Genomic DNA, 21,153 nt, shown 5'->3' with positions numbered 1-21,153 from the left:
AGTAGTACATTAGCAGCAGCCTGTTTCATTTTAAGAATTTAAACTCATAAATATTCGTAGATTCATTTAAAAAAATCAAATGTGAACATATGCTAATAAAGAAAGTAGTATTAACTTACAGTAGCTGAAATCATCTTTTTATAAGTCATTGATGGCACTTGTAAGGAATTGAAGTGAGAGGCTTTCAAATTTCTTAAGACAGTTGGTGAATAGAGTTCCCTCTTCTGTAAAATTTTGGAATAGGAAATAATGCCCTTAAAAAATATTCAATAGAATAGCTCTATGACTTGGAGCAGATTTTGCTCAAATCATGTAGATTGTTCTGAAGCTGCTAATTGTAGCTTATTAGATATAGCTACTCTTGTGCAGATGTGCATTTAGTGGTAAACAGTCTGTAACAGATTTAGCTTCTTCATGGGAGTAAAATCTAAAGTGCTTTTAATTAGGGTTTGTAGTTAATCTTTTAGGACTTCCTAAATTAAAAAGTATTATTGGTACTAAAGAGGTAATCAAACAATTGTATCAAGTATGTCAGGTTTTAAGATTTTGCTGCTATAAACAGTAATAGCAACAAAAATGTAAACATTGTAGTTCTAAACATGGATTCTTGTATTTACAATGTTTTATGTTTATACAGTCAGAGTTTTACATAAAGTTGTGTGTTCGTAAAGCTCTGTGTTCAGTGTGACTTCATGCCAGTGTTTGGTCTAAATATGGTAGCCCTGAATCGTCTTTTTAAAAAATCTAATCATGTACCATTTCTGCCCCAGGATAAGAAAATTTACTTGCTAGAGTGAAATGATTACTTCCTGGGGAAATGAATTAATCATTATTCCTGGACTGCAATAGTAATGTATTTCCTGGTTTATTTTGAGTTGGGTTTGTTTTATTCTGTTTTCAAAATCACACTTAAATATAAGTAAAGGATAAAGTAGAATTTTATATGACTAAATTATATGGCTCAAATTATAAAGCTTTTAAAGTATAATATGATTCAAATTATAACTCCGTAGTACTTACCTATTCATATTTTTAGTAAAAGAAGGGCAACCCAAAGCAGTTATGTAGTTTTTCAAGTTTAAATTTAATCAGCAATAACTTGTTTACTCTGATGGCAAAAAAAAGCTATACTGATGACTTGATATAAGGATGAAACTGGCATATGTAGTAGAAGCTCAATAAATGTTTAATTCCTTTATTAAGCTTATAAATCAGATTTTCAAGGAATTCTTTTTCGTTCTCAGCTGAATTTCACACATGACAAATAGTATCTGTCTAAGCCAGCTCTAAAGATTCAGAGACCTAATTTGCTATAGTTTTATGTGAATTAGCTAACAGAAGTAAAACAGTATTAGTTTAAAACTGTTCTCATTTTTTCTTGAGTCCAGCATATAGAAGTTAAAACGTGAGTTTTGGATGAAGCCTTTCTTGCCTAGAGGTATAAAGCACCTCACAAGTTTTATTTAGTAAATTAATAGGCAGTGTCTTAAATTTAGGAAAATTCTGTTCTTCGTTTCTTGTTTTTCAAGGTTATAAAGATGAGGCCTTAACTTTGTAAGCATGCTTATGTCTCAGATTACATCAGTTGTCAATAATGTCAAAATATTTTAATGTATCCTGAAATCGTAGTAAAGCTATATCCTTAGAAATGAAACTACCTGGTTTTAAATCCTACTTATACCACTTAGGTAAGCTTAACCTCTCTGCCTAAATTTCTACATCAGGGAAATGGGAGTAATAATAGTATCTCCCTAATAAAATGAGTATGAAGGAAAAAATACATAAAAGGTAAATTTGTATTAACTATATGTAATTAACTATTGTACGACAACATCCTGAACAGCTTCATGTATTTGATGGGCTTGTTTTGAATAAAAAGAGTATTGTATTGAAAAGTTATTTTTATAATTATATATTACATAATATAATTTGGTAATCTGCCCCCCACACATACACACACTCCTTGCTTCCTCTTAACCACTGTTTTCCCTACTCCCTTCCCTAACCTGTCTCCTCCTGCCTTTCTATCCCTTTTCTTTCTCCTCCCTCTTCTCTCCCTCCCTTCCAGCCCTCTGCACTCTCTTCTGTCTTCTCCCTTACCTTCCCTGTTCTCCTCTTTCGTCTCTCCTCCTTTGCCTCTTCCTGTCTCCCTTCTTACCTTTTTCCTTCCACTCCATCACCCCACCACCACCCTCCCATCTTCCTCTCCTCTCTCCCTCACTGTTTAGCATTTCTCCTCCTGGATTGCCCTTTTTCCTACATTCCATTTCCATATCTCTCACCTCCCTTTCCCTACCCCCAGGACCACTTTGTTATTTGGTCCTTTACCCTTCTCCCTTCCTAAAAAGAGAAAAGTTAACTACATCTCAATTCTCTGGCAACCTCCATGTTCTTTATTTTGTTTTTCTGAAGTTTGTATAGTGTTACCAGTGAAATTTGTTTCTTTTCTGCCAGATTAAGCTTTTCTTTTATTTCTTTTATAACTAAGATCCACTATATACGTACTGCAAGTTGAAATTCTATATATAAAAGGAACTCTTTCCCCATTACATTCTTTTTTTATCTCCCCCCACCCATTACATTCTTCATCAGACTTTTGGGTGCCTCTGTTTCCTTGGAAATAACTAAGACTCTTTGAGAAGGTTTCATTTCAAGTTATTAAAACTAATGGGTGATAGGACAATGCAGTCTAAAGTTACCAGGAAAAAGGGATCTTAAGGTGAGATTTTTTTAAGTTAGATGAAGCAAGTAAGATTTTAGTTCCTAGAAAGAATAAAACACACCTTCCAAAAGTGCCTATTTTATCCCAGAAAGGTTAAGAGAAAAGGTAAACAAGAGATAATATTTATAAAAGCTGTTTGGAAAAGATAACACCATAAAAATGAAAGGAAAAACAGAGTAAGACAAGCTGAATTTTCCTCTTTTTTTAAGAACTTTTTAGCCCTGGCTGGTGTGGCTCAGTGGATTGAGTGCTGGTCTGGGAAGCAAGGGGTTGCTGGTTGATTCCCAGTCAGGGCACATGCCTGGGTTGCAGGCTGGGTCGCAGTAAGGGATGTGCCAGAAGCAACCACACATTGGTGTTTCTCTCCCTCTCTCTCCCCCTCTAAAAATAAATAAATAAAATCTTTTTTTTTTAACTTTTTAGTGTAAGAAACAAAAAATTTTTCTTTGGCTAAATGTACATGTGTGAAATTTTTCCTTGTTCTCAAGCCCCCACAGACATTACACAAGATGGTTATTTAACCCTAACAAAGCAAGTTCCAAATTTCTAACTATTCTTTATATTGGTTTTCCCTCTTGACTTTTTCTTGATTTTTTTTCTCCATTGCTTTTTAAATTCTGCCTTCAGTTATCTTTTCATTGATTTTTATATGCAAAGTTTGGTTTTATTTTCTTCTAGGTCAGTGTTTTCTAAATTTGCCAATAATAAGAATCACCTGGAATATTTGTAAAGTAAATATACTGACTCAAGATCCCCATTTACTGTAAGCATACTAAGTAAAAATGTTTAGGAAAGCCTAGAATCTGTGTGTTTAAAGGCTTCCCAGATAACTGTTATGATCAGTAGTCAAGTTTGAGAAACACAACTTCTCAAGGTAAAGGATAGTCAGTCAGTGCACTTTAAAATTTTGTATTTTATAACTGTTGAATCATCTGAGTTTCTTTTCAGAGTTATACAATCCCTATTAGTTTGAGAGTGTAGAAGAAGTATTCAAGTGTAATTCAAATTATTTTCAGCTTTAGCTTGCTAAATTATCCTGGATTAATAACATATCTGTTGCCCATTCAGGTCCTGCTCAGGTTCCAATGATGTCTCCAAATGGTTCTGTGCCTCCTATTTACGTGCCTCCTGGGTATGCCCCACAGGTATGTTTTTATGTTATTTTTCTATTTATACCTATATAATAGTGATCCTAACATTACTTTAATTTCAATTAAAAATAAAATTTAAATGCTGAAACTTACCACTACAGTATATCCTTGGTAAATCTGTTCTCAGTATTTTTGGGGGAAAAAAAGAAAAATTAAATCAGCAGCACTCATTATTTGTTTTTTCTTTGTGTGTTGAATTATAATAGAGAATTAATTCTAGAGTTTTATTCCCTGAACATATGAATAACATAAATACTATTTTAAGGTTTAAAGGTACCTATACTAACATTTTTAAAGTTAATTATTTGCCTAGAAGTAATGTAAGACAGTGCTTCCAACCTTATTTATACAATGACTTACAGATACTCATAATAACTAAATGGTACATTGTGGTAAATCAAAGAGAATTGAAACCTGTAGATATGCAACTCTAAGGGCTAAGGGTATCAGTAACACCACACAATGGTAAGCCTTTTCTGTATACCAGCTGGGAAGCTCTGATTTAAAGAATAAAGTATAGCTACCTTCTTTGCGCAAGACTACTGAATTAAACTGTAAGATCTGTAGGTGTTCAGTTACTTTAGCTACTGAGATTCTATATAGTCTGTACCATTGCCTCAACTGCCTTTCAAAGTACCCAGGTTTTTTTCCCCAGCAACAAATTTACTCCTAAAGTTTTCTTCAGACCCTCTCTTCCTTCCTGATTATGCCAGAATATTGGTGGGATATTGTGGTGGATTCATTGCCCACTCTATGAAGCCCACCATTATGTGAATGACAGCAAAAGTAGACCATGCTAGTGGGGAGAATGGAAGTAGTATGAGAATTAGAATCAGAAAAGCTGAATTCATATCTTATTTTAAACCCTGGCTCGCTGCGTGGTCTTGGACAAATCAATGTCTTTGTGTCTCAGTGTCCTCACTGTAAGATAAGATGGTAACTTACGTGGAAGTGCTTTGTAAGCTTTTCAGAAAAATATTCTACTCACTGTCTCAACTTTAACACACAGACTCCTTAATTTTATAATGTGCATTCTGCCTATGTTATGCAACTAAATCTCTTTGATACGTACCAACCCCAAAGGCATTTTTCCAGCCTCATTCTTTTTGACCTCTAAACATTTGGCACCATTGATATGAGTTATCCCAGACTTCCTTAACAGTAATGCTGTCCTGATTCTGCTTCTCTGGTTGCTTATTCACAGACCTTTCTCCACTTATATAGACCATTCCTGGGGTTTTTTCCCCCTCTCTGGCATAGTTCAGTTCAACAAACATTTATTGAATAGCATCATGTGCCAAGCTCTGTATTGGATGCTAATGACAGAAAGATAAGACAGATTATTTCAGTACAATTATAAGGTATCCTGCTGTTCTCTCTGCTAACAGTGCCTTTTATTTTTATTTTTCTGGCAAGTTCTTGCCCTTCTTATTCATGACCTCCTAGAAGTAGCTTTCCTTGAAAATTTCCAGGTATCTCTCCTTTTGGGTTCTCCTGGCACAAGGGGTAGATCCCTCTTTCACTGAATGACTCACACTGTTCAGTTCTTAAGTTCTTTTCTGAGAAGATTATGAATTCTTACAGATCCCCTGTTCAACAGTTCAACAAAAATGTATTGAATGCTCATATATACCAGGCACTCTTCTAGGTGCTTGGGATATATCCGTGAATAAAAGAATCAAAGACCTCTGTCCCTCTGTAGTTCACATTCTTATGAGGAGAAGCAAACTATAAACATCATAAATGGATAAATTATAGAATTTATTAGGTGGTAAGTGATATGAGAAGGAAAAGAAAGAAAGCTGGTTACATTTTAAAAATAGGTCTACGGCCATACCACTCTGAATGCACCTTATCTCATCTTACATTTTAAAAATAGGGCAGTCAGGCTAGGTCTCATTGGAAAGGTGACGTTTGAGCAAAATCTTGAAAGGACAGATAAAAGTTGGCCATGCATTTAGGGGTTGGGGGAGAGGATTCTGGGAACAGAAACAGCCAGTTCAAATGGCCTAAGAGAAGAACATGCCTGGGAACGGCAAGGAGGCCACTGTGGCTAGACTGAGTTCTCAGAGCAGAAAATGGTAAGTAATGAGGTCAGAGAGGTAACAGGACCAGATAATGTAGCACTCGTGCTCATTTTTATTTCCTCAATTCTGAGTACAGTGCTTGTTATGTACTAAAGGTTCAATAAATACTTATAAATCAGTCAGTCAGTCATCCAAGTTCAGGTTCTGTATCTTCAGGTCAGTAGCTGCTAAAATTATCTTCTGTATTACTTTGATCTTTTCACTTCCGTTACCATCAAGAGCCTTTAGTTGGCTTGTCCATTCAAGGAAGTATAGGTTTCTTGACATATAAGGCCTTAAAAGTTTGTCCTAGTTGGCCTTTTTACCCATCTTTTGATAAGTTTTGACATACCCTTTTTTGCAGCCAAATAATGATTACTCACATGTTCACTTGATACTTTCCTTTCTCAATGGCTTTGTCAGTGCTGTTATCTGGGGCATGTTATTCATTCCCTCATTTCTGTCTTTTGACATTCTACCCATCCTTGAAGTCTTAGGTTAAGTAATTTTTACCACTTCTTGAGTATGTGGTATATTCCACTTAGTATTATGATTATATGTGTATATATTTTTTTTCTTTTATGGGATTTTAAATTTCTTTAGGATAGCGATTGGTTTTTAATTATTCCTGTTCTGTGGTTAACTAGAATATAGTAAGTGATTTATAAATCTTTATCAAATAACTGAATGAGCTTTAACAATAATCTTACTGGAAGGATTATGTGAGGTTAGTGGGCTACTGTTATTAATCTTAATTTAAGATTATCTCTAGGAAATGTATCATTTTCCATCATACAGAGTAATCCAAAAACACAAATCTAATCTCCTAATAATTGAAATAATTTAAATAACCTCTGTGTCAGAATGGATTCTAGCATGTTGACATTGCTATGAAAACACAATTTCTGATGTTAGAAAATACTAAAAGCCAGGTTCTAGCACAGCTAAGCACTTGATAATTGTCAAAAACTTAATATATAAGAAACATTGTAACAAATTTAGAAGCCAGAAACTGAATCAAATGTTAAGACACATAGATGGGTATAATAAAGTATAGGTTGTATGTGGTTCAGCAGGAACCAGGTAGCACACATACTAAACATACGAATAGCTATCATTTATAGTCTCCTTTTGTACTTTTATGCACTGATCTCCTCATGGCAACAGCTTTAGTCACCTTCATCCCTTACTATTTGTGTATGTGTTGCTGAAGGCCAGTGACCCAAAAAGGGTCAAATGTTTTTGCTGTATCATCATGTGATTCAGTATGTACTAATGGGACTCAGCAGACTTATGTATCCGAAAAAGTTTGGTCAGGCAAGCAAGGACTGCAAAAATAAAAATCCAGTATTGGGACTTTTTGCCTTGAGCACTGAGGAAATAATACTATATACATATACCTAACAGCATATGAGGGCAGAAAAATGAAAAGTCCAGAGGATAGATAGATTTTAATTTAAGATTAAGATCAAGATTTAATAAAAGTACTTATCACAGAAAAATATTAAGAAATCAAGACTTACCTAAGAGCTATCAACCTTCAAATTTGTGATGTTTGTACTGATGGCATGTCTCTATTAAGTTCAGAGCCACTTCAGATAACTAACTCATATAAATATTTTAACTTCATTTTTTAGAATAAGTGTGTGATACATTAAGTAACTTTGGAGGTAAATGGTTCTATTTTTCACATTTGCAATTTGCACAGCCCAGACCTGCTATTAAAATTGTATTATACATCTTCTGTATTATACAGTTGTGTTATACATCCTTTGCATTCTTATTCAAGAGTTCTGCAATATCATTTATTATATAATCATCGCACCTTACTGCTCTAATAGTGTAGCATTCTATAAACAGTAATGGAAATAGTGAGACTTAATTTTTTAGTTATTCACATAATTTTTATTATTGAACCAGAAAAAGGGATCTATGTTTTATTATATTTTTTAAATATTCCTCACCTAAGGATATGTTTATTGATTTTTAGAGAGAGAGGAAGGGGTGGGGAGAGAGACATCAGTAGGGGAGAGGATGGATGGAGGTGGAAGACAATATGGGGTGATAAATGGTAATGGAAAAAAATAATAAAAAATAACATATAAACAGCTATGATACATTTACACAATGGAATACTACCCAGCTGTAAAAATAGAAAGAAAATTTCACCCTTTGTGACAGTATGGGTGGACCTAGAGAACATTATACTAAGTGAAATGAGCCAGTCAGAGAAAGTCAAACACCATGTAATTTCACTCGTGGAATCTAGCAAACAAACTGAACTAACATTAAAACAGACAGATTCATAGAGAGCAGGCCAACAGCTCTGGGTAGGGATTGGGGAGTGGAGGGATTGAGCAATAAAGAAAAAGAACTCAAGGACGCAAACAACAGGGCAGTGATTGCTGGGAGTGGTGAATGGGGTAGAAGAGAGTATAAGAGTACTGCAAAACAAAAATGCAATAAAAAATTATCTATTTAAAAAAAGAAAATAATGTATAATTAAAAATCTAAAGGAAGAAACCTTGATGTATAAGAGAAAAATACAAAGTATAAACCCCAACTGGGGAATCAAACCCCAACTTTTTGGTGTATGGATCAGTGCTCCAACCAAGTAAGCCTCCCAGCCAGGTCAGATCATCATTTAAAAGTAGTATTATTTTTTAAGAAAATGTTTTTTGACTTCCAGTCAAGATGGAGACGTAGGTAAACATGGCTCACCCCCTCCCACAACCACAGCAAAAATTACAACTAAATTACAAAATAACTGTCCCCCAGAATCATCAGAAAATAGAACTGTATGGAAGCCCTACAACCAGAGAACTAAAGAAGTCACATTCATTTACACGGGAAGGAGGGGCGGAGATGCAGAGGAAGCAATCCCACGCCCACGTGTGGTAGATAAAATCAGGGCAGATACTTTAGGAGTGAAGGATCCCAGCCCCACACCAGACCTCTCAGCCCAGAGTGCCAGTGTCAGGAAGATAAGTCCACATAACTTCTGGCTCTAAAAAGCAGTAGGGATCGGGGCAGTGAAAGAAACTGCAGGATTCTCAAGCATCTTCTCTTAAAGGGCCTACAACAATCTTAGGACTTACTCAAACTCACTCCCCCTGAGATCCTGCACTAGCGCAGCAGCTGGAAGGGCACCAGTGGCAAACAGGGAGAAACTGAAGTGTCTGTCATAAGGACAAGTGCCAGGGGGCAACTTCCTCCCAGACAAAAGTCCAGAGGCCAAACAACAGCCATTGCGACTTTTCTGAGCTCTCCCACATACAAAGCCACAGAGTGGTGACACCATACCTGAGACTCCATCAACCTGGTTCACACAAGTTGCTCTGCCCAGGTGATTTACCTAAGGCTCCATCCTATCCAACTTACAGGTGCACTTTCTACTAAGCACCTCTACTTTATACGTAGAAACAAATACAGAGAGCCTGCCAAAATGAGGAGACAAAAAATATGGCCAAAAAAAAGGAACAGGAAAAAAAACTAGAAAAAGAACTAAACAAAATGGAGATAAGCAATCTATGAGATGCAGAGTTCAAAACACTAGTTATTAGGAGCCTCGGGGAACTCATTGGGTACTTCAACAGCATAAAAAAGACTCAGGCAGAAATGAAAGTTACACAAAGTGAAAAAAAAGAAAAACTTACAGGAAAGAATCCTGTGAGTTCCGGCCAAGAGGGAGGCACAGGTAGATATGCTTCACCACTTCCTTGCACAGCCGAAAGAATGATAACAACCAGTTTAAAACCAAAAAACCAGAACTGCCAGAAAAGCTGTATGGAAGTCTGACGACTAAGGAGTTAAAGAAGAAACATTCATCCAGACTGGTAGGAGGGCTGGAGACCGGCAGATGGGACAGAGAGGACACACAACAAGGCGGCAGCTAGCAGACCAGGCAGTCCCACATTTGCACGCAGATCAGCCGGGAGGAGCAACTGGGGAGAGACAAACCGCGCAACCCAGGGTTCCAGTGTGGGGAAATAAAGCCTCAAAACCTCTGGCTGTAAAAATCCTGTGGGGGTTGTGGCGGCAGGAGAAACCGCCAGTCTCTCAAAGAGTCCGTTGGAGAGGACCATGGGATCCTAGGATGTACACAAGCCCACACATCTGGGAATCAGCACCTTAAAGGGCACAGTCTGCTTGTGGAAAGGGAGGGAAGTGACGTAAAGTGGAACAAGAGCCGAGCAAGCTAGCAAGGCACTGTTCCCTCTCTCACCCCTCTCCCACATACAGCACCGCAACGCAGTGAAGTGGGTTGCTCTGCCTGGCAAATACCTAAGGTTCCTCCCCTTACAGCATAACAGGTGCACTGGGACAAAGAAATAAGGGCCAAACGAAAGAACAGATCAAAGCTCCAGAAAACAAACTAAGCAACAAGGAACTGGACAACCTATCAGATGCAGAGTGCAAAACACTGGTAATCAGGATGCTCACAGAAATGACGGTGTTCGGTTGCAAAATGAAGGAAGAAATGAAGGCTATACAAAGTGAAATTAAGGAAAATATACAGGGAACCAACAGTGAAGGGAAGGAAACCAGGACCCAAATCAACGGTCTGGAACAAAAGGAAGAAATAAACATCCAACCGGAACAGAGTGAAGAAACAAGAATTCAAAAAAATGAGGAGAGGCTGAGGAATCTCTGGGACAAGTTGAAACGTTCCAACATCTGAACCATAGGGGTTCCAGAAGGGGAGGAGAAAAAGCAAGGAATTGAAAACTTACCTGAACAAATAATGAAGGAGAACCTCCCCAGTCTGGCGAAGGAAATAGACGTGCAAGTCCAGAATGGTCAGAGGATCCCAAAGAGGTTGGATCCAAGAAGAAACACACCAAGACACATCGTAAGTAGATTACCCAAGATTAAAGATAAGGAGAGAATCTTAAAAGCAGCAGGAGAAAAGGAGAGAGTTACCTACAACGGAGTTCCCATAAGACTTATCAGCTGATTTCTCAAAAGAAAGCCTGAAGGCAAGAAGGGGCTGGAAAGAAGTATTCAAAGTCATGAAAGGCAGGGACCTACATCCAAGGTTACTCTACCCAGCAAAGCTGTCACTTAGAATGGAAGGGCAGATACAGTGCTTCCCAGATAAGGTCAAGTTAAAGGAGTTCATCATCACCAAACCCTTATTATATGAACTATTAAAGGGACTTATCTAAGAAAAAGATGATGATCAAAAACTATGAACAGTAAAATGACAACAAACTCAAAACTATCAACAACTGAACCAAAAACACAAAAACTAGGCAAACAACTAGAACAGGAACAGAATCACAGAAATGGAGATCACATGGAGGCTTATCAGTGGGGGAGATGGAAGGGGAGGGTGAGGGGGAAAAGGTACAGGGAATAAGAAGCATATTTTGTAAGTACAAAATAGACAGGGGGAGGTTCAGAATAGTATAGGAAATGGAGAAGCAAAAGAACGTAGATGTGCAACCCATGGACATGAACTAAGGGGTTGGAATTGCTAGAGGAATGGGAGGGTGCAGGGCAGGGGGGATAAAGGGGAGAAAAAGATGGGATAAGTGTAATAGCAAAATCAATAAAATATACTTTAAAAAAAGAAACAGGAAAAAAGAATTTAAGAGAATCAGCAGTGGAGTGGATTAAGCCAAGGATCAAACCAATGATTTGGAACATAAGGAAGAAAAAGCATTCACTCAGAAGAGCAATATGAAAAAGAGAATCAAAAACAAGGATAGGCAAAGGAATACCTGGGATATGCTGCTTCCCAGACACAGTAAAGCTAAAGGAGTTTATCATCAAGCCATTATTATATAAAATGTTAAAGGGACTTATTTAAGGAAACAATGATCAAAACTATGAACATTAAAATGGCAATAAGTTCACAATTACCAACAATTGAATCTAAAAAACTAAGCAAACAAGCAGAACAGAAAAGGAATGATAAATATGTCAGAGATTATTTGGAGAATTATCAGTTGGGAGGGGGGAGGGGAGGAATGGGGGGAAAGATACAGGGATTAAGTACAAAGTACTAGTTACAGAATAGACCAGAATGTTAAGAACAATACTGGAAATGGAGTAGCCAAAGAACTCACATGCATGACCCGTGGGAATGAACCAAGGGGGTGAGGATTGCAGGAGGGAATGGCAGGTATTGCATCGAGATGGGCAGAGTGGAAAAATTAAAACAACTGTAATAGCATAATCAATAGAATATATTTTTTAAAAATTTTTGTTTACCATGACACTGTGTAAGATGTATAAAGTACTGTTCAATATGATAGGAAGATCTAACACTAATGAAAATGATATGCATGCATAAAGCAAAATAAAATTGTTCAGAAGCTTAAGTATAAAAGAATATTAATTCTGCAAACAATTAGAAATATATTTATTGACAAAAAAGTATACTTATTTATTTTAAACTTTTTCTGATCAGTATTTTTTTAAATAATTTTTCCATGACAATTATTTCCCTATATCCTCTTCTACCTCCACCCACCCCAAAATCCCCTCAGTCACCACTCTGTTGTCCTTATCCGTGTCCATGAGTTGTTTCTTTTTTGCTCAGTCCCTCCCCCTCCAGCACTTTCAACTCCCAGAACTGTCAGTCTGCTTTCTATCACTGATCATTCTTACATAGAAAAACTTGGAAAATATATAAAGATGTAGAGAAAAAAACTACATTGAATATTGTAACCTAGAGATACTTTAGTACATATTTTCCTTTAGACTTTTTTCTAGTTATAAACACAATTTTAGGCATAACCTTAATGAGCTTTATTATTGTAGTTTAACAAATAAAAGAGGGAAGTTTGTACAAGTTTGACAATACTGCATAGAGGCAGAAATGTGTTGTGCCAACTAAACTAAGATATCAAATGGGGAAACAGAATCTATAAAACTCAAATACAAAGCAGTTTATGACACAACGCAAAAGATGACAGGAGTCAGAGGAACTTCTTACTGGCAAATAATACTTACTTTCAGGCACTAAGAGCATAACTTGTTATTTCAACACTTGGTATTTTAGTGGTAAACATGATGACTTATCAAGAAAAGATTATAGGCAGTCTGAATGGGACTCCTGAAAGGCACCATCAAAAGTTCTCTCCTTCTGTCTTTTTTTGTAATGGCTCCTTGGTTTTTTTAGAGACTCTGGGCCATTATGGTGATGAAAGAGTACCTAACAGGAAGGGGATTGTAGATCTCGTGATGCAGGGAAAGGGCCTATATCAATTCAAGATGTTTCAGATTACAATTTTGAGCTGGACTGGACCTTTATGTCAGCATGCAGCAATTAGATTAGTAAATTTTCCGAAGATTCTACAAGCCAGTCTGAGTTCAGTCTTCTCTGTCTTTCCTGGGGGGAAACAGCCAAAAAAGATAGGCAACATACAAAACTAGAAGGTAGGGAGACTTAGATGAAGATGAAGGATTGTATTTAGAGCTAGAGAGAATGTTTGTGGATGTGTGTTTGTGTGTGTGTAGATATATTAAATAAATACCTATTGAATAAATGGTCACATATGGCTATATTGTTGAATAGTTTGAAGTAGGAATAGTTTTGGGTTCAGGGTGAGGCCACAGAGTAGAGAAGAAGCAAAATTTCTAAGACTTGAAGAAGTCATAGAACCATGTTAGCTTGGTATTCTTACAAAGGGAAAGAAATGTAACATTCTAACAGAACATAGAATACGTTTACTGCTGTTCTTACCATTAACTCAACAAAAAATTTTTGAGCATATGCTGAGTGTACTGCACCTGGCACTGGGGAGAAAATGGTAAATGAAACAAAACATAGACTGTACATTATGGTGGAAAAGACACATACACGGTATTAAATGGCAGTAAACACAACCTCCTTTCTCTTCAGCCCCTCTTAATTATGTCTATATTCAACAAAGAAAGCAAAACAGGTCTTTACCTAATTAGAAATTAAGACTATGCTGTGATATCCCCATTAGATTTATATTTCATTGTTTTGTTTTAATTTATTTCCATAAACTAATTTGGATTATATTTTATCTTTTTTTTTTCCTTTTCACAACTTACTGATTTTATTTTTTTAAATCATCCCCATCAGTGTACCCTGTTGGTATAAAATTCAATGTCTAATTTCTCAGCAGCTGGAGGCTTAGAAGATCATTTTGAGTTCTTCATCCTCACCCTCAAACACTGGATACTCAGATGATTACTTGATGTGGTAGAGTTCTCCACACTCACTTAGCCCTGGTCTGGCTCTTTCCGCCCCCCCACACTACCCCCCAGATTGTTAACTTTTTGTTATTTTTTAATTGTGGTAAACACATATAACAGAATTTACCATAACCATTTTAGATTTACAGTTCAGTGACATTAAGTACATTCACACTGTTGTACTACTATCACTACCATGTGTTCATCTTGCAAAACTTCAACAGTACCTTTTAAACGATAACTCCCCATTCACCCTTCCCTGTACCTTGTCTTTGTATTTGTTCTTTTTTTCTTTTTTACTTATTTTTTTAAATTTATAAGTTATGTTTATTCTATTACAGTTGTCTCAATTTTTAGCCTTTCACTCCCCTCACCCATCCCACCCCCACCCCGCAGTCAATTCCCACTCTGTTGTCCGTGTCCATGGGTCATTCATACATGTTCTTTGTCTAGTCCCTTCCCCTTTGTTCCCCCATTGTCCTCTTTGCCCATCTCTGGTCACTTTCAGTCTGCTCCATGTTTCCATGCCAGTAGTTTATTTTGTTCGTTAGTTTATTTTGCTGAATAGAGTCCACTTACGGGTGAGATAATGTGGTATTTGTCTTTTCATCAATTGGTTTATTTCACTTGGATTAATATTCTCCAGTTCCATCCATGTTGTCACAAAAGGTAGGAGTTCCATCTCACTCTCTCTTTCTCTTTCTTAAATGCAGATTAATATTATCTATTTTTTTAAATCTCAAAGTTAATTATAAAATATTTTTTAAAAATTTAAAACCATTATAAAGTCTCAGCAATTAAACAAACATGAAACCAGGACAGAAATAATCAAGTAGATCAGTGAAATACAATGAGCGTTCTAGACACAAATGTATCTATCTGTCTAGCAATGTACTATATGATTAAGTTGATATTTCACATCAATGAGTAAAATAAAGCTTATTCAACAAATAAGGTGCATGGACCACTATTGAAATAAAACAAATAGTCCTATTTCACACATTATACAAGAAATATTCAAGTGAGTTAAAATCAATATGTAGAATCTGAGGAGTTTTAGAAGAAAATAGAATATTTTTCATGACCTGAAGTAAAATACTCAACCCCAGAAGCTATAAAATAAATATTGACGATATGACTATACTAAACATTTAAGACTATATAGTAATATACATAAAAAGTTAAAGGACAAAGAATAGAATAGAAAAGTATTTGCAACACATCTAAAACATGGTTAATAGGGATTTTATTTTGTTTTTGTTTGTTTTTTTTTTTTTAGGGAAAAAAGTTCTACAACTCTTTAGTCAGTAAATGCATAAAGAATACCAAAAAGTCATTTAAAGCTTTTTTTAAAAAAATAATAGAAATAGGCAAGAAATACACTAAAACAGGTTTAATTTCAACAAACAGTAAAGGAACAATTAAAATAACATCATTGTCACAATCAGATTAATGAGTATTAAAAATACTGGTAATATCAAGTATTGCCAACTGACAAAGGAACTGGGTATTCATAGAAACTTTTTCTTCATCTTAGAACAGTCCCTTTTAGCATATTTTGCAGTGCTGGTTTGGTGGAGGTGTATTCTTTTAGCCTCCTTTTGTCTGGGAAACTCCTTATTTCGCCTTCCATTTTAGTTGAGAGCCTTGCTGGATAGAGCAGTCTTGGTTGCAGACCTTTGCTTTTCATTACTTGGAATATTCCTTGCCATTCCCTTCTGGCTTGCAGGGTTCCTGTTGAGAAGTCAGCCACTAGCCATACTGGGGCTCCCTTAAATGTTACACCTCTTTCTCCCTTGCTTGCTTGAGGATTCTCTTTGTCTTTGATATTTGCCATTTTGCTTATGATGTGTCTTGGAGTGGGCCTCATTGGGTTCCTCTTGAACGGGACCCTGTGTGCTTCCTGGACTTGTGTGACTTTTTCTCTCCTCCAATCAGGGAAGTTTTCCGTTGTTACTTTTTCAAACAGGTTCACTATCCCTTCCTCATCTCTTCTCCTTCTGCTGTCTCTATTATACGGATATTATTACATTTCAGGTTGTCCTGCATTTCCCTAAATGGCTCTTCATTCTTTTTGAGTCTTTTTTCATTTTCTTGCTCTTTCTGAGAGCTTTTTTCTACCTTGTCCTCCAGCTCGCTGATTCAGTCCTCAGCGTCATCTAGCCTGCTTTTGATTCCTTCTACTGTGTTCTTTAATTCAAAAATCATATTCTTCATTTCCTCTCGTCTCTTATTGATTATTTCTATGTCCTTCTTCATGCTGATATAGTTTGCAGTAAGTTTCTCGTAGTTTCCCTATAGTTTTCTGTAATTCTCTCTGAGCTCACTGAGCTCATTGAGCTTCCTTAGAACCATTGTTTTGAACTCAATGTCTGATAGTTTATTGGCCTCTATTTAGTTCTCTTTCTGAGGATTCCTCCTATCCCTTCGAGTGGGGTGAATTTCTTTGTCTTCCCATTATTTGTGAGACTCTTCTTTTTTGCTTGATTCTTAAGTTGATCTGTCTTGATCTCCTGACTTTGTGGTGTGAACTTCTATGGTTGGAAACCACTGGTTTTACTTTCTGGATCTGCCTCTGATGATGTCAGATGTTGACCCTATCTGACCTTAGGCAGTCTGTTCAAGACTTCCAGGAATCTACAGTTTGTGGCTGTCTCCTTCAGCTGTTAATCTATTCACTCTGCACTCAGCAGGCCACCTTAGACAGCTCAAGGTGGGGCGGAGTTCCTCCTGCGGGTGGGGTTATTGGGTCCTCGCTCCTGCCGTTTGGGGGAGGAGTCTGCACTGGGATCCTGCTGGCTACACTCTCCATTCTCTCCCCAAAACCTCCATCCCCAGTCTCTCCTCAAGTGTCTCTAGACCTCTCTGTGCCCCCTTTAGCCAGGGATCTACTGTCTGTGGCTGCCACTCTGCACTCAGCCGGCAGCTTTGACAGCACAGGGCAGGGTGGAATCCCACCTGGGGGCAGGGCTATTAGGTCCTCTGACACTGCTGCCACTCGTGGGAGTGGTCTCTGCCTGAGCAAGATGGCTGCTGCCACATGGGGCATGAGTCAGCACTAATATCCCGCCGGCTACTCTCATGGTTCTCTCCCCAAAGCCTCCTTCCCCAATCTCTCCTCAGGCGTCTCTAGCCCACTGTGTCGCTGCTTTTGCCAGAGACTAGGATAAGTGGATGCAAATAAAAATTTATGCGTTGGCCCTTTAAACAGTTCTTTGTGCCTCCAACCGCCTATCTCTGGCAGAGGGCAACCCTGCTGCTTTTCGCAGCTGGCTGTTTTATGTGCACTGTTTGGGCTCTGGTGCTGTGGGCTAGAGATCCCCACTTTTGGTTTAGACCCTGCTCTTCTCAGGGGGATCCAAATGGCCCTTTCAATATTCTTCTGGTGCTGCTGCCTGTGCGCACCCTGCCTGCCTTCTGGAGTCTCTACTGCACTCCTTACCAGCTAGATTGTGCTAAAGCCGATTCTGTCTCCAAGGTTACAAGGCTCCTCTTCGCTGTTGTTCAGTTGTTTGTTCCAGGTGATTTCTCCCCTATTTAGTTGTAATTCCAGGTTTTTCCTCAAAGGAGGTCACTGTGACTTCCACTCACTCCTCCGCCATCTTGATTCTTCCTGTCTTTGTGTTTTAAATGTTCTTTTTCTGTAGTAAAAAAAATGGTTTTAATCATAAGCATTTTAGCCATTTCCTTTTTTACCAGTGAGATCTCACTTGTGAAGTTTTTAAAACAATTAAATAAAACTAGAAGACCAAGTACTTGTGGATTCTATACCCATAAAGAAGATGAAAACATAGAATTGAAGCCAAATTATCTGAGTTTAGATACTATCTGTATAACCTTAGCAAGTTATTTAACATTTCTGTTTCCTCAGGAAAGGTATTATCAGCCATTTTTTATTAACTCAGTAGTAACCATTAAAGTCTAAAAAGGTTAAAGACCCTATTTTAATAGATAAGGATTCCAGTTTTTGAGATAAATATTATGTCCTTTTAGGCTTTCCTGTGTGTCCTTGATGCTCTGGTGAGGGTCAAAGGGGGAAAATGCTGTCGTTTTAAAAAATCCTTTCCCAGGTGTGAACCCTGTTAAAAAATGTGTAATTTCTAAGACTTGAAACCACAAATTTTTTTTTATTAAATGGGCGTTAACATAGTAGATGTTCGTCTCTCTTAATCTTCAACTGTTAAAATTGTCCTGGTCATGATCATAAGAATTTTGTACCCACATTCAATATATGGTTGATCTTAGGAGTCTGGATTCAGTTTTTTCCTATTTCTATTTCACAACTTGTGTTTCCACAACTTGTTTTCCCTCAACTCCTACCCATCCTGACCCTATTATGTCCAAACCAAAAATTCCCTTGAGTCTCCCTTCATTTTCACGACATCGCTAAATGCACGTAGCACATAGGATTAATACCTAATATCATAATTCATTGTTTATATTATTATTTTACTATTCTCATTAGTGTTTTAAGATACATATTGCATTATATAACAAAAACTATGTTGCATTGTTCAATGCTAATTCATATGTATTTAATAAAGTCTTTTCATGTTGATTCTATAGTATTTTTCAAATCAAGTCCTAATGGTATAAAAATTCTTACTCTTAACATTTCAAAAGAATTCCTTACATTCTATGAGAGAAACTTTTAATCTAATGTTCATTTTATAGGTTATTGAAGACAATGGTGTTCGAAGAGTTGTTGTGGTTCCTCAAGCACCAGAGTTTCATCCTGGTGGTCACACAGTTATACATCGTTCTCCACATCCCCCTCTGCCAGGTTTCATTCCTGTCCCAACCATGATGCCCCCTCCACCACGCCATATGTACTCACCGGTTACTGGAGCTGGAGACATGGCAACACAGTATATGCCACAGTATCAGTCTTCACAAGTATATGGAGATGTAGGTAAGACATCTAAAAATATTCTTGTTTTATGGAGTTGGCTGTTCTTTGCTTGGATATAATAAATACTCTTACATTATATAAAAGAAACAAAAAATGGTAACAATATCACAATTATTTTCTGTTATCTAGGTACTAAGTATTTCATCCTTATGATCATCCTTCAAGGCAAATGAGTAAACAGAAAATCAAAGAGAGGGAAGTAACTTATATCATGTAGCAATATTTAGTGGGGATATATTCAAAGAAGAGGTCTTCTCCTCTGTTATGCTATCTAGCCTCTGAAGAAAATACCCAGCCAGGAATAATCACATCATTGTTAAATCCTGAAAGCTGTCTGCTACCAACCAACGTTACTGTGTTCTGTTGAGAGATTAAAAAAAAAAAAAACAGTAAGACATAATCTCTGCCCTGAAGGAGTTTATAAATTGTTGGGAAGAATAGAAACAAAATATAAAATAGACACAAAATAGTAATCTTATTCTTTCCTATGGCTTTAAATGTTATCTATATACTGAGAGTTCTGAAATTTGTATCTTCACCAAAACCTGTCTTCTCAGTCCCAGGCTTATATTTTGAACTGGCTTCTTGATAACTTCACTTAAATCTCTCATGCATCTCAGTTATAGCATTTCGAAAACATAAATCTAATTGTGGAACCTGTTTTTCTGTCATCTTCATCTCAATATGTGGTACTACTGTCCATTCAATTTGCGCACATGAAAGCCAGATGGTAAAGTTTGATTCCTCCACATCATTTGGTATTGTTTTATTTTTAGAAATTTCCCAAATTTATCTACTTTTTCTTATTGCTGCTCAGATCTAATCCACCATCAGCTCTTGCCAGGACAAGTGCAACATCAGCCTCCCAGTTAGTTTTCTGCTGTTACTCTTGCCCCCAACCATACAGGATCAGCCAGAGTAATCATTTTAAAATATAAGTCAAACTATCCTTCTACTTCACTGACTTCCCTTTGCAATAGTATAAGGTCCTAAACCCTCCCCCAGATCAGGATTTCTCAACCTTAGCACGCTTGATATTTGGGGTCGAATAAGTGTTTGTTGTGAACGACAGGACTCTGCTTTGTAGGATGTCTAGCAGAATCTCTGGCTTCTGCCCACAAGATGCCAGTAACACAGTACTCCAACCCTCCCCTCACCCTCACCCTCAACTTCACCCAATTAGGACAACTAAAACTATTTCCAGGCATTGCCAAAATCGGGAGCCAAAATTGGCCCTGGTTGCATACCACTACCCTGGACAACGCTTTGTCCTGTGGTTTCTGATTGCCTTGTCCCGATCACCCCCCTTCAGCTTTTGAGAATCTCCAAGTTCTTGCCTCATTGCCTCTGCACATGATGTTCTCTCTACCAGGAATTCTCTTCCCTCTTTTCCTTGGAAGGCTCAGGGTTTTTTTTAGATTTCAGCTTTCAAAAAAACTATCCATGACTGTTTTATCATTAGACTGTTTCAGTACAGCACTGAAATCTGTTTCTTTCACAGAACAAAACACAATTTGACTTTTTGTATGACTTTCTCCTTTATTTGCCTGTAAATCCCCTAAGAACTGAACCTGTTTGATTTATCAGTTTTCCTTGCAGTTAGTTAGCAGAACCTGTCATTTATACTTAGTAAATTTGTAGAAGATAGAACTCTAAATACAAAATTTAATATATGCAGCACAATCTGTAAGTAGTAGGCACATTATATATGTTTTATATATAATATCATATGTATTTTTCAAACTTATTTCTATCCCACCAGTAGTGCATTTTGATTTCTGTAGGTCTGGGTGGGGTTTGGGTTTCTGCATTTTAACAAACTCCCAAGTGAAGCTTGTGCAGTATTCCAATGAACATACTTTCTGAGTAGCAAGAGTTTATAGTACAAATTAGTCTCCTTTATCTTCTTACTGTTAATTATGACTTAGTTTTTTAAAATGCATTTGAGAAAATGTAAGAAAGTACTAGATGTTATAATTACTACTATTTTACATTGTTAAAACCCATTGTTATTCAAAAGGTATATGTATTAAACTATATATATTCTTAACACTATATAGAAAAATATTATACTAATATTCTTTAAACATTTATAAATTAAAACTTTACTGAGATTTTTGAGAC

At 36.9% G+C, this 21,153-nt stretch overlaps 1 protein-coding gene across 3 annotated transcripts in view; it reads left to right on the top strand.

The window, feature by feature from the left end:
- Positions 1 to 21,153, top strand: part of FNDC3A (fibronectin type III domain containing 3A) — a 238,390-nt gene that overhangs the window by 153,200 nt on the left and 64,037 nt on the right. For all 3 annotated transcript variants that reach the window (XM_054586338.1, XM_054586339.1, XM_054586340.1), the window contains 2 exons: positions 3,791 to 3,867; positions 18,792 to 19,029. In XM_054586338.1, coding sequence (XP_054442313.1) covers positions 3,791 to 3,867; positions 18,792 to 19,029 — 315 coding nt within the window. The remainder of the gene's footprint in view (positions 1 to 3,790; positions 3,868 to 18,791; positions 19,030 to 21,153) is intronic.

Source organism: Pteronotus mesoamericanus, unplaced genomic scaffold (assembly GCF_021234165.1).
Source record: "Pteronotus mesoamericanus isolate MK-2021 breed Mesoamerican mustached bat unplaced genomic scaffold, CSHL_Meso_final contig_94, whole genome shotgun sequence".
In the NCBI taxonomy this organism is placed as follows: Eukaryota; Metazoa; Chordata; class Mammalia; order Chiroptera; family Mormoopidae; genus Pteronotus; species Pteronotus mesoamericanus.
The sequence above is the reverse complement of the archived record's forward strand: the minus strand, read 5'-3'. Positions and strand labels throughout refer to the sequence as shown.